This window comes from Misgurnus anguillicaudatus, chromosome 23 (assembly GCF_027580225.2).
Source record: "Misgurnus anguillicaudatus chromosome 23, ASM2758022v2, whole genome shotgun sequence".
NCBI classification, from domain to species: domain Eukaryota; kingdom Metazoa; phylum Chordata; class Actinopteri; order Cypriniformes; family Cobitidae; genus Misgurnus; species Misgurnus anguillicaudatus.
Window position 1 is genome coordinate 30,314,216 of NC_073359.2, and position 11,764 is coordinate 30,325,979.

Consider the following 11,764-nt stretch of genomic DNA (forward strand, 5'->3'; position numbering starts at 1 on the left):
TTTACTCACCACTGACAGTAACTGTGAATGATTGATGTATGGTATAATTGCTGCTGGTGCTGATGATGTCTACTTGATAAAGTCCAGAGTGTTTGGTTCTGATGTTTCTGATGTCAAGAGTTCCAGTCTGAATATCCAGCTGCAGTTTGTCTTTGAATCTCCCATCAAGAACATCATCATATGTAGAGAAGATCCCAGCCGTTCTGTTGATTTCAGCTATAGGAGAGTTTTTATGTTGAAACCTCCACCGTATCACATCATACTTCTGCATATCAGGATCATCAGTGTGTAGAGTAACAGAATCTCCCTCCATCACTGATACTGACTTCACTCCACCTGCACCAACCACACCTGCAAACACAAACAGAGGAGGTTTCTAAATTATTGCTGTAATTTTTCAGGCCTTTAAATGCAGGATAGGCCCTTTTGTCCAGAATTTTTTTTATTAAGCTGGTTTATTAAACTTCTCACATCCCGAGAACAATCACTAAGGACCAATTCCATTTATATTTTATACCCCTATGCCTATCCCTCACCACTTTCCCCAGTCCCCCACAGTCATACATCACCCTACATCAAAATAGATGCGATGTTTATCACAAACTTCAAAGATGAATAAATTCAGTTACTATGGAGGACCACAATGTAAAATGTAATAAAGAACTTCAATATTTAATAATTACCTGTACAATAAAAATAGCAATAAATGCATTTGTTTAAAAAAAATGAATTAATATATAAATAAATAGACAAAGTATAAAAAAATCATTATGTAACATTTTATTAGGCAATAAAAAGTGAGATTATAAAAATTACTTAGAAATGAAATATTAATCCATTAATTAATAGTTCAAATTAATATAACAATTTACAAAAACAACATAAAACACACAATACGGGTTTAAATTAGGCATTTAAAAGGGCATTTCTGTTTAACATTTCTGTTTTCATTTCCCGATGGTTCTCCTTATTATTTTCCCTATTCAATTTGCTTTCGTTTTAGCCTCTCCATTTAACCTTTCCGTGACTCTTTGGGTCCTTGCAAATGGTCAAATGAGAAATGCAAATTAGCTATGGTCAGGTGGATGTAACAAGCTCGCTGATTGGCTCTGATTGTACGTCATGCGCAGATTTATAGATCCTCGGATGAGGACCCAAAGAGTCACGGAAAAGCCAAATAGAGAGGCCAAAATAAAAAGCAAATTGAACAGCGAAAAGAATAATGAGAACCATCTGAAAAATGAAAACAGAAATGTTAAACGAAAATGCCCTTTTAAATACCTCATTTAAACCTGTATTTGTAGTTCAATTTATAAATCCAGTTATTTATTTCTCTTTTTAAATCGCTTTTTGAAATACATTTTGAAATTCCATTATTTAATTAAGAATTTGTAAATGCAGTTTAAAATGATGAACTTATTGAGTGTTTTATGTTGTTTTTGTAAATTGTTATATTACTTTGAACTATTTATTAATGGATTAATATTTCATTTCTACGTTATTTTTATAATCTCACTTTTTATTGCCTAAAATGTTTTGCAACTTTGTCTAGTTATTCATAGAATAATTCATGAATTTTTAAACAAATGTATTAATTGCCATTTTTATTGTCCAGGTAGTTATTAGATATTGAAGTTCTTTATTACATTTTGCTATTCTGTTATTATTTTAGCCCATTCTATTACACTTTCTCCTGATAAAATTGCCAAAAAAGTTCTTAAAATCTAATTAATACTGGTCTCTGTAAAATGTATATAACAGCAGATTTTATTCAGTTCATCTACTGAGAAAGAGGAGAAGCATAAAGTGGCGATTTGTAATTGATTGGTGCTAATAGAATGACTGTTACAATCAGAATACACCAAACCAAATGAGCACTTTATATTAAACTAAAACAACAGATAATGTGCATGTCAAGACCATATAGGCCCAATTATATTTTGTATATAAATATATTATTGTTTATTACTGAGCCCCTAAGGTGACATTAGAGTAAAAAAAAATCTAGTTTAGTTTTATGTGAAGAAAAATACAGCAAAGTTTATTATACTATGTGAGGGTAAGTATATATCAAAATGTTTTACATTTGAGCAAACGCTGATGTATTATATTCAGGAATTAACTTATAAAACACACCTGAAGAATGGAATTTACAAAAAAAATGGTAAGATTATCGCCTGTTTCAGACATACTTCATGTGCAGCAGTGTTGGGTGATATGTCCAATTGTGAGATCGTCCTATCATCAGCCTCTGAGATTGCCAATGCACAATAGTATTGGGGGGCGGGGCAATAGTTTACTCATTTATGTTTTTATTTCTTACTCATTTATGACAAGCCACTTGACCAGTGGACAAAATCTGATTTACTCTAAAGGCAACACGCTAACAATTGCGACATTCTTAAAACTGAATAACCGCATCATTAAAGCCCAGGCCCTGCTTGCCAGTTCTTTATTAACTTTGAATTAATGTTAATAAAGAACACTTTCGGATGCCAGCGTCCTCGTGCAAGTTAATAGGGTTGGGTGGTTGTAAAACTGCAGCATTAAATGCGATGCGGTCAAAAATTTGGGTGCACATAACTTTTGTTCTGGTGCACCTAAGAAAAAAGTTAGGCGCACCAGTGCAACCAGTGAAAAAGGTTAGTCTCGAGCCCTGCAACCAGATGTATTTACACTTGTCCAGTTTCATCTGAAATGCGTCCCAAATGACCTCCGGCAATGGTTTGAGCGATCAGATTTATAACCATCTCGAAAACGTTTCAGAGGGCATTTACACCTGGTCTTTTTAAGATCAGATACCTATACGATCAGAGAAAACGCATGTGACCAGGTGTAAAAAGCACCATAGAAAGGAGGTTTTATGTGTAAAGTCAGCAGCAGATGACTGGTATGTTTATCATTAATTGTCACAATGAGATGCACACGGGAATAAATGGCTCTGGGCTACACATAAGTACACCAGACAGCTGATGACAGTAAATGAAAACGATCTTTTAAGCATCAGGTGTAAAAACATGTCACATTTTTACCCTCCCCAAAAAAACCCAGATTAAATCAATAAAGTCAAGATATTTAATTTACAATATAATTTTGACAAAAGCCATTTTAGAGACAAACTGATCATTATAAGGTAATGCAAATCAAACCCAGTCTGTAGCACTATCTTTCCTTTGCTAACTGATTGTACTCAATAGTGTTCAAAATGTTTATTTGCAAAGAAAAGTTAATTATTTAAGTTTGTGGCCTAGTTATATTTTAGTTTGCATGGTTAATGTCAGCATAATAAAGTTTGTCCCTCATAAGAACTATTCGGACATCTGCCTAAATGTTAACATGGGTAGGTAATGCTAACCTTTTAACAGGTAAAAAATATGTACCGCATATGCGCTGCACACGAAGTATGTGTGAAACAGATATATGACTTGCCTATATTTCACAGACATTCTCACTGATTACATTTAAGTGTTTGCTAACACATTTTAATTAACAGTAACAAATCATATTGTAGAGTGATAAGTACTTATTCAAATATCTGCGATACTCACCTGTAACCTTGAAACTCTTTTGTATAATCTTACTTCTGACAGTGATCTCTACTTCATAATCTCCAGTGTGTTGAGTTGTGATGTTTGTGATGGTGAGATCTCCATTCTGATCATCCAGCTGCACTCTGTATCTGAATCTCCCATCAAGAACATCATCATATATGGATGTTTCTTTGGCTTCTCTATTGATTTGAGCTATATGAGTTTTTTGAGCCCCAAATGTCCATGTTACTGTTACATCATCTGCCTGTGTGTCAGTAAGATGAGTGTGTAGAGTAAAAGAATCTCCCTCCATCACTGACACTGACTTCACTTCATCACCAAACACACCTGAAACACACAAACAGAGGCTAAATTAATTCAGATATTAAACTGTAATTGAGAAAATAACTCCTGTTCAAAATGGTAAAATATCAATAACTCTCCTAAAAGCAAAGATTCATTAAACCACTTCATGATGCTGGGTGGTCTGTAAAACATAATACTATAAAGATATATATGTAGTTCATTGGCGACTGTTCAATAGTGGGCACCGCCTTCCTTAAAGTTAGCCAGAGAAGAAAGCTACTTTAACATGTTACTAAAAATTTAATTATACAGTGCAAATTGATACAAAATAAAATCATTTAGGTGTACTAATTTACTGTTAGTCACATTATTAGCTACAAAAAAATTACAATTCTATTTTGTAGTGTGTGTGTGTCATGTGTGTGTCTGGGGTGCCACCCAAACGAGTTTGTATGTAGGTCAGTGCACTTCTAAAAGGGACATTCCACTTTTTTGAAAATTTGATAATTTTTTCCAGCTCCCCTAGAGTTAAAGGCGCTCTAAGCGAATCTGTGTGATGTCACCTTTTGTTGAGGTTTAAGGTGTTGTCAAATAAAAACAAAGCATAGCTAACTCCTGCCCCTCCCTTCCGTGCTTTCTGAAAGAGTCATGAACGCGCCCACCCCCCACTCCCTAATCCTTCTTGTCGTATATTTGCTGGAACACTTTGTTATGTTTCGTGGAGGTAGGTTTAACCACTTTGTTTTTGTTGCAGTTTGTGAAGCCTGGGCTGTCTACAGAGACCGCAACAGTGTGTTTAGGGGATAGGCAGTTAGCAGATAGTGAGGTTATGTTTAGTGTATAAAACAAAAATTTTGGAATCCATTCAGCTGATCTCCTGGTCTGGCGGTACCACTTTTAGCATAGCTTAGCCAAATCCATGGAATCTGATTAGACCATTTAGCATCGCGCTAAAAAATAACCAAAGAGTTTTAATAGTTTTCCCATTCAAAAAAACTTGACTCTTCTGTAGTTACATTGGCCCTCATTTATCATTCTTGCGTAGAAACGGGCGTAAATGTTGGCGTAAGATTATGCTTACACTCCTCTCACCGCCTGATTTATGAAACTGTGCGTACCGTTGATATTCAGGTGTACGCAATATCTGCCCTTCATAAATGCCGCGGCTGAAAACGATCGTCATTAGAATAACAAGCCCATATAAATTCAATTCTCCGCCTCCCCCACGCCCTCATTTTACGCCATTGACACACGAAAGACGGCAAAGAAGATAAACCGGGAAAGTGAAAAGAAACAAAATTGTTTTATTTGGGAGTTTAAAGAGTGGGATTAAAGACACATTAATAATTGGATGACAATTTGTAATATTCTTATTATTATTTTTATTATTAATTGATATTTAGAAGAATAATTATGTATTATTATTATTATTTACTGTTGCCTACATCTAAATTATATTTCTGCTTAATGGTTCGGTTAAGTTTTTTAAAATAATATTTTAAAATGATGTAGTAACTTTTGTAGTGTGTTGTTCTGTATTTACATACAGTTGTTTGTTAGCTAAGATCCAGTTTGATACGGAGCTCCGGATATAATTCAAATTAACAATTTGTTTCCACGACATCCACATGTTTTACTAAGCTAATTCATAATTTTAAGTAATAATAATTGTAATAGTAATTACGAAATATTATAATAATTAATTCCAAGGAACAAACTGTTGAATATTGGGAACAAATTCTAAATTTATGGCCATACTTTAGACTAAATAAGAAAAAGAAGTGTCCATAATGTAGCATAAAAGATAATTCGTGGCCATAATTTTGTCCGCATGATCGCATGATCGGATTTACGGCTCCATTCAACACAAGCATTTTACCTTACCTCATCTGTATTTATTTATCATCGAATGGTATGTAACTAGCTTACCTTTTATTGCATTACCATGTTTTCGTAGCACATCCTGACCTTGTGCTTTCTTGCAATGTGCCGCTTCAGATTCCAGGATGAATATTTGCTAAGGGCTCAGTCACACCAAAAGCGCTTTAAACGCTTGCAAACGCAAGGCGCGACGCACTGCCTTTTTTAAAAAAGAGCAGTGCAGCGCGGCTTTTCATATTGCTAAGCAACCACCGAGTCAGCTGTCTTGTCAATCAAATATTGAAGCGTGAGGGCTCTTTTGCTGTTAACTGTCATATTAGCAGAAACTTTAAAAAGAGGGCGCTTGCTCTGACCTTGTTTGAGGATAAGAGGAGCACAAACACGCAGGAGAGAGTGAGCGAGTGGAGTCCGGTTCTTCAAAGCAACTGTAAACTTCCCTCGCCACAACGTAAGGCCCGCCTCTCCCCTCATTCGATTGGACAATGGAAGACGCGAATGACGTCAGGCGCTCCTCCGCTCTCAGCGCTCCTTCAAAAACGCGTGCGCGGCAGGCGGCAGAAAACCGCAAGGCGCTCGGCGCGCATAAACAGCGCGCAAACGCGCCCTGCCCATAGAATATCATTCAAAAAAGGCGCCTGCAACTGCCATAAACGCTTTTGGTGTGACTGAGCCCTAACTCTTTACAGTCTCTCCGCAGTCCCTTTCAATTTTGTCTTCCTGTTCAATCTTAACTTTGATTTTTTCTTTACATTTATGTATAATGCTTGAATTCCATAACTTATTGCTAGACGTTTTTACAGATTCTCGAACTAGCAAATTATCAAAGGGCGTTCTGGGTTCAACGAGCGGTGCTGAGGGAGCGGAATTTTCGCAAAGGCGCTTTGATGGTAAAATTACCGCAACGCTCCGCTCCCACTAAGCTCCGTTCACATGCTCTCTCTGAAACATCATGTAAAGCGCAGGCTCTCAACTGAAGGAATACATATGCATACAAATCAAATGCTTTGGTAAAGTCTCACAAATTAAACATTGAACATTGTTGCATAAAAATAAACACTGAAGTTACTATGTTTTTTTCAGCCCAGTCTCCTGAAAATGCGTATAAATAGCACGAAGTGTAAAACTCGTGCAATACATACGCCAAAATCCACTTTGGCGTGCATATGATACGCAAGTCCTTCCCATTCACTTAAACGGGGCATCTTTTTTTGTCGTTTTATTTATTGGTTTCTCAATTTTTTTGCTATTTTTTACCATTTTCGCTTGGGTTTAGGGTTAGAACATTTTTTTGTTATATAAAAATGACATCCTAAACCAAACCCCAACTCTAACCCCAACTCCAAGCGACCATGGCTTAAATATGGACAAAAACATTGAGAATATTAATATTAAATAACCTCATTAAGCAAATCTAAAATCTAACCCTAAACCCAAGCGAAAATGGTTTAAAAAACAGAAAAAAATTGAGAAACCAATAAATAAAACGACAAAAAAAGATGCCCCGTTTAAGTGAATGGGAAAGACTTGCGTATCATATGCACGCCAAAGTGGAATTTGGCGTATGTATTGCACGAGTTTTACACTTCGTGCTATTTATACGCAACCTCAGGAGACTGGGTTTTTACAGTGGGTCAAAATATATCATATATTTTAGTTTGTCAGTGCGTTTTGTGGTGTTAGGAAGTGTTTGCGCATTTCTGCACTAACTCAAAATGTGCGTATACCACCTCTTGAGCTGGCGTAGGATTTGAGCGTGCCGTACGCCAACGTCCATATTGATAAATCTCAAAGTCACCGTGGTTTTGGGTGTACGCAAGGTGTACGCTGGAAATTTGGTGTACGCACTTTTGATAAATGAGGGCCATTGTGTACTAGGACCGACAGAAAATTAAAAGTTGTGATTTTCTAGGCAGATATGTCTAGGAACTATATTATCATTCTGGCGTAATAATCAAGAGCTTTGCTGCTGTATCAGGGCTGCAGGAGGCTCACAATAGTCCCCTGTTATTGAAAGTTACAAAGGGAACTATCTTTGGGCAATGCATAATATAATTTATTAGACCGCTCATTTTTAATCCTTATATTACTAGACCTTAGTGCAGCCTTTGACACAATAGATCAGACAATCTTACTCAATAGACTAGAAAACGATGTTGGCATCAGTGGTCAGGCGCTAGCATGGTTTAGATCGTATCTAACCAACCGCTATCACTTTGTTTATGTAAACGAGGAAGAGTCATATCACGCCCCAGTTAAATATGGTATATCGCAGGGATCAGTTCTAGGTCCTATCCTGTTCTCGTTATACATGTTAGCTCTAGGAGACATAATCAGGAAACATACCATAAGTTTTCACTGCTATGCAGATAATACCCAGCTTTACATCTCCTCACATCCTAGCAAAACTCACCAGTTTTCTAAGCTAACAAACTGTATTAACGATATTAGTGACTGGATGTAACTGGTCACTTAATTATCCCTAAAATATCAAAAGTGTCTAAAGGTGGTAGATAATTTCCTACTTAGCCTCTCTACATATATACATACATATATACATATATACATACATATATACATACATATATACATATATAAATACATATATTTATGTATATGTACATATATACATACATATACATATATAAATACATATATAAAACAATTTATTTATTTATATTTTTATATATTCTTTATTATATATATATATATATATATATATATATATATATATATATATATATATATATATATATATATATATATATATATATATATATATATATATATATATATATATATATATATATATATATATATATATATATATAATAAAGAATATATTAAAATATATAAATAAATAAAAATATATAAATAAATAAAAATATATAAATAAAAAAAATAAATAAAAATATATAAATAAAAATAAAAATAAATAAATGAAAATATATAAATAAATAAAAATATATAAATAAATAAATAAATAAATAAAAATAAATAAATAAATAAAAATAAATAAATAAATTAAAAAAATTATATATATATATATATATATATATATATATATATATATATATATATATATATATATATATATATATATATATATATATATATATATATATATATATATATATATATATAAAACATTAATAAATAAATAAATAATTTCTGAAATGTATTTGTGAAATGTAGTATTTAAATATACATAATAATGAAACACAACAATCACACGTTATGCAAAAACTCTTATCTGTATGCGATTAATCGTTGCCAACAACTAATTGCGCTTATGAGGCTAATGCGATTCGTTGTTTCAATCTTTGTGATTTTTATTTGCCAAATAAAGATTAGACAATTAAAAACTTGATCATACATAGAGACTGTATGTATAAGAGTCATTAACAAAAACAATGCATTACATGTTTTTTCAGGGCCAGATCACATAAAAGTGCATATTTTAAAGTACCTTTAACCATAAAACTTTCCAAAATCCTGAACTTGAATATAATATTCAAGTGTGCAACATAATGAGTAGAAACAAAATTCTCTGAAATAAATAAAGTGCCATGTTAAGCTGTTCCAATAAATAACAATAAATAAGCCACTGAAAAATGTATTTAAAGTTGAACAACATATTTAAGAATCTAGACAAATAATATGTGCTACAAAATTAAAAAAAACGTAACAAATTAAACTAATACTTGAGAATGAAAGTGCAGTGCGTGATCGTGACTTTTTAAACAAGAGCCAGTTTATTATCGCCATAGAAACCGGAGGCACATTTGAAACTGCACATGCGCATTAACCCGTTAGCGCTGACTGACTCTTATAATCGGGTTTTATACTGACCCAGGTCCTCAGTGAAGACCTTTGATGCGTTCAATTCGTCTCAACTTCAGAAACATTGATGGGTTAAATGTGACACGGAGCTTTTGCAACCAAAGTTATCGAGAAACAGAGAGCAAGCAAACGCACACCGAACACACTGAGAGAGACACGACGTGCTCACACGCAAAATGTCATTATCAAAGAGTATCAGTATCACGTGAAAGTGCAGAAATAATTCTCGAAGAGGTTTGCTCCCCTGTCTCTGTCAAGGTTTCGCGTTCTCACTCCAGCTTGAAACGGATCTGTTACAGACAACAACAAATACGTTTTGCACTTTGTTGGAATAAAAGCGGTAACGTCTCCCCACCACCTCTTTGGACACGTAAAACAATTAAATATATATATCGATTTCAAAGAGAGAATCTAAAAGTTCTAAAGAGAATCGCGATAGTTTGGTGAATCGATTCTTTTCTCCCACCCCCAGGCATTTTCCGATGTGAAGTGAAAGCGAAAGTGTTGCAGAAAATGTTACTTACCGAAAATCATAAAGAGTAAATATATCGTCTTCATGTTGCTGTAGTTGTGGATTTAATAAAGATGTCATCGATAAGGTTAAGGGTTTAATTCTTGATATCTGACTGTAAACGCCGTCCATAAACCCACTGGCATTGACCGACGGAAGAAACAACAAACAAACGAAACCTACATATAAGGGTGGCTGACGCGAAACTGAGGTGGTTGGATCCGTTGCTTCTCATGGTGCATCCCAAATCAGGGTCTGGATAATTTGAAGGCAATGCTCAATACACGAAGTAAGCTGAAATGAAAGTGATTGTCGCTTAAGCGCTGCTTCATGAGGCTTCGAAACTTATGAATCTTTTGTTTCGAATCATTGGTTCGGATCGTGTTTTAAACTGGCCAAGTCACGTGATTTTAGCAAACGAGGCTTCATTACGTCAGAACTTTTACGTTTCGAAAATCCGATCGTTCACCACAAGGGGGAGTTGATGAACTCGGGTCAGTTTTATTATGCAAGTTTATAAAACATTCATCTTTCTGACTAATAACCAGTTTGTTTACTTTTTGTTTATAGACATATTTAATGAAAAAATGTGCATAATTAAAAGGGGAGTTAAAAAAAAGAAGAAAAAAAGGGGAGTTAGTTTTAATGATTTGTTTTCCCTAAATAAAACTAAAAACACATAATACACTTTTAATTATGTCTTAATTAAGTGAAGTTTTTTTAAACACATTTTTTTAATAAAATCTTGCTATTATTTTGTAAAAAAAAAAAAGTGTAAAATGTTTGGACATATCAGCTTTTACACTATTTTGACCAGCAGGTGTCCCCAGCGTGTGTGGTGTTTCAAACTGCTTAAAAAAGCTGAATTTCCGAAGCAATTGGTTTTTGATTCAAAGCTTCGTTTCTCCCATCACTGAGACGGTCTGCCATCTTGCTATGCCCAACCGCCAGAGGGCGTCATTGACTTACATTCAAAATCATGATCCAAATTCACCCGTTTTTCAGCATATCAGTCAGACCAAATTTATTTTTAGGATACGTGTACTTGAATCCAATTCCATGCATTACGTTTAGAAACTATGATGACACAAAATACAGTAAATAATGGAAGTTAATTTCTGCCAAGAAGAATATGCTATTAAACTACACATACGATTTATTTGTAATTTAATGTTTTCTACATAAAAATCACCCTACATAATGTAAAAATTATCCTGTGAAAATATAAACTTGATTTAATATTTACTGAGATACGTCATGTCAGTGATTTAAATATTTGAATCATAGTGAAATAAATGCTTGTAATCAAACTGTGATGCTCTTTATCTCACATTATTACACGGCTCTCTGGAATGCTTGATTCTGATTGGTCAGTTGAGACATTTGCTGGTTCGTAACCGCTCCAAAGTAATAACGCATAGCCGGTACTACTTGTACGATTAAAATCGTTCTGCGCCAATAAAGACCAATAAAGATTACTGTTTGGCGCCATCTTGTGACAAACACTGGAGCCCACAATTAAGAATGGAAAATTTCGACATTAATTTTAACATGTACGGAAAAAACAAAACATTTAAACAGTGGATAGAAGAACGAACAACGACAAGACACGGAGAGCTTACTGAGACTGAACTTGACAAAATAGAGCATGACAGCTACGAAGCCAACACACAAAAAAATACAGAATGGGCATTAA

The 11,764-nt window shown here is 34.2% G+C and overlaps 1 protein-coding gene and 1 long non-coding RNA gene across 2 annotated transcripts in view; both read right to left on the bottom strand.

Moving 5' to 3' along the window:
* Positions 1-347, bottom strand: part of LOC129453466 (uncharacterized) — a 71,638-nt gene extending 71,291 nt beyond the window's left edge. Inside the window, exon 1 of the mRNA XM_073861365.1 lies at positions 10-347. Within this exon, the coding sequence (XP_073717466.1) occupies positions 10-313 (304 nt within the window). The 5' untranslated portion in view covers positions 314-347. The remainder of the gene's footprint in view (positions 1-9) is intronic.
* A 2,526-nt stretch (positions 348-2,873) lies between these two features.
* LOC141359249 (uncharacterized) lies at positions 2,874-10,682 on the bottom strand. Its single transcript, XR_012365667.1, has 2 exons — positions 10,082-10,682; positions 2,874-3,878 (listed from the first exon to the last, which is right to left on the bottom strand). It is a non-coding gene; the product is annotated as an uncharacterized lncRNA (long non-coding RNA).
* Positions 10,683-11,764: the final 1,082 nt, after the last annotated feature.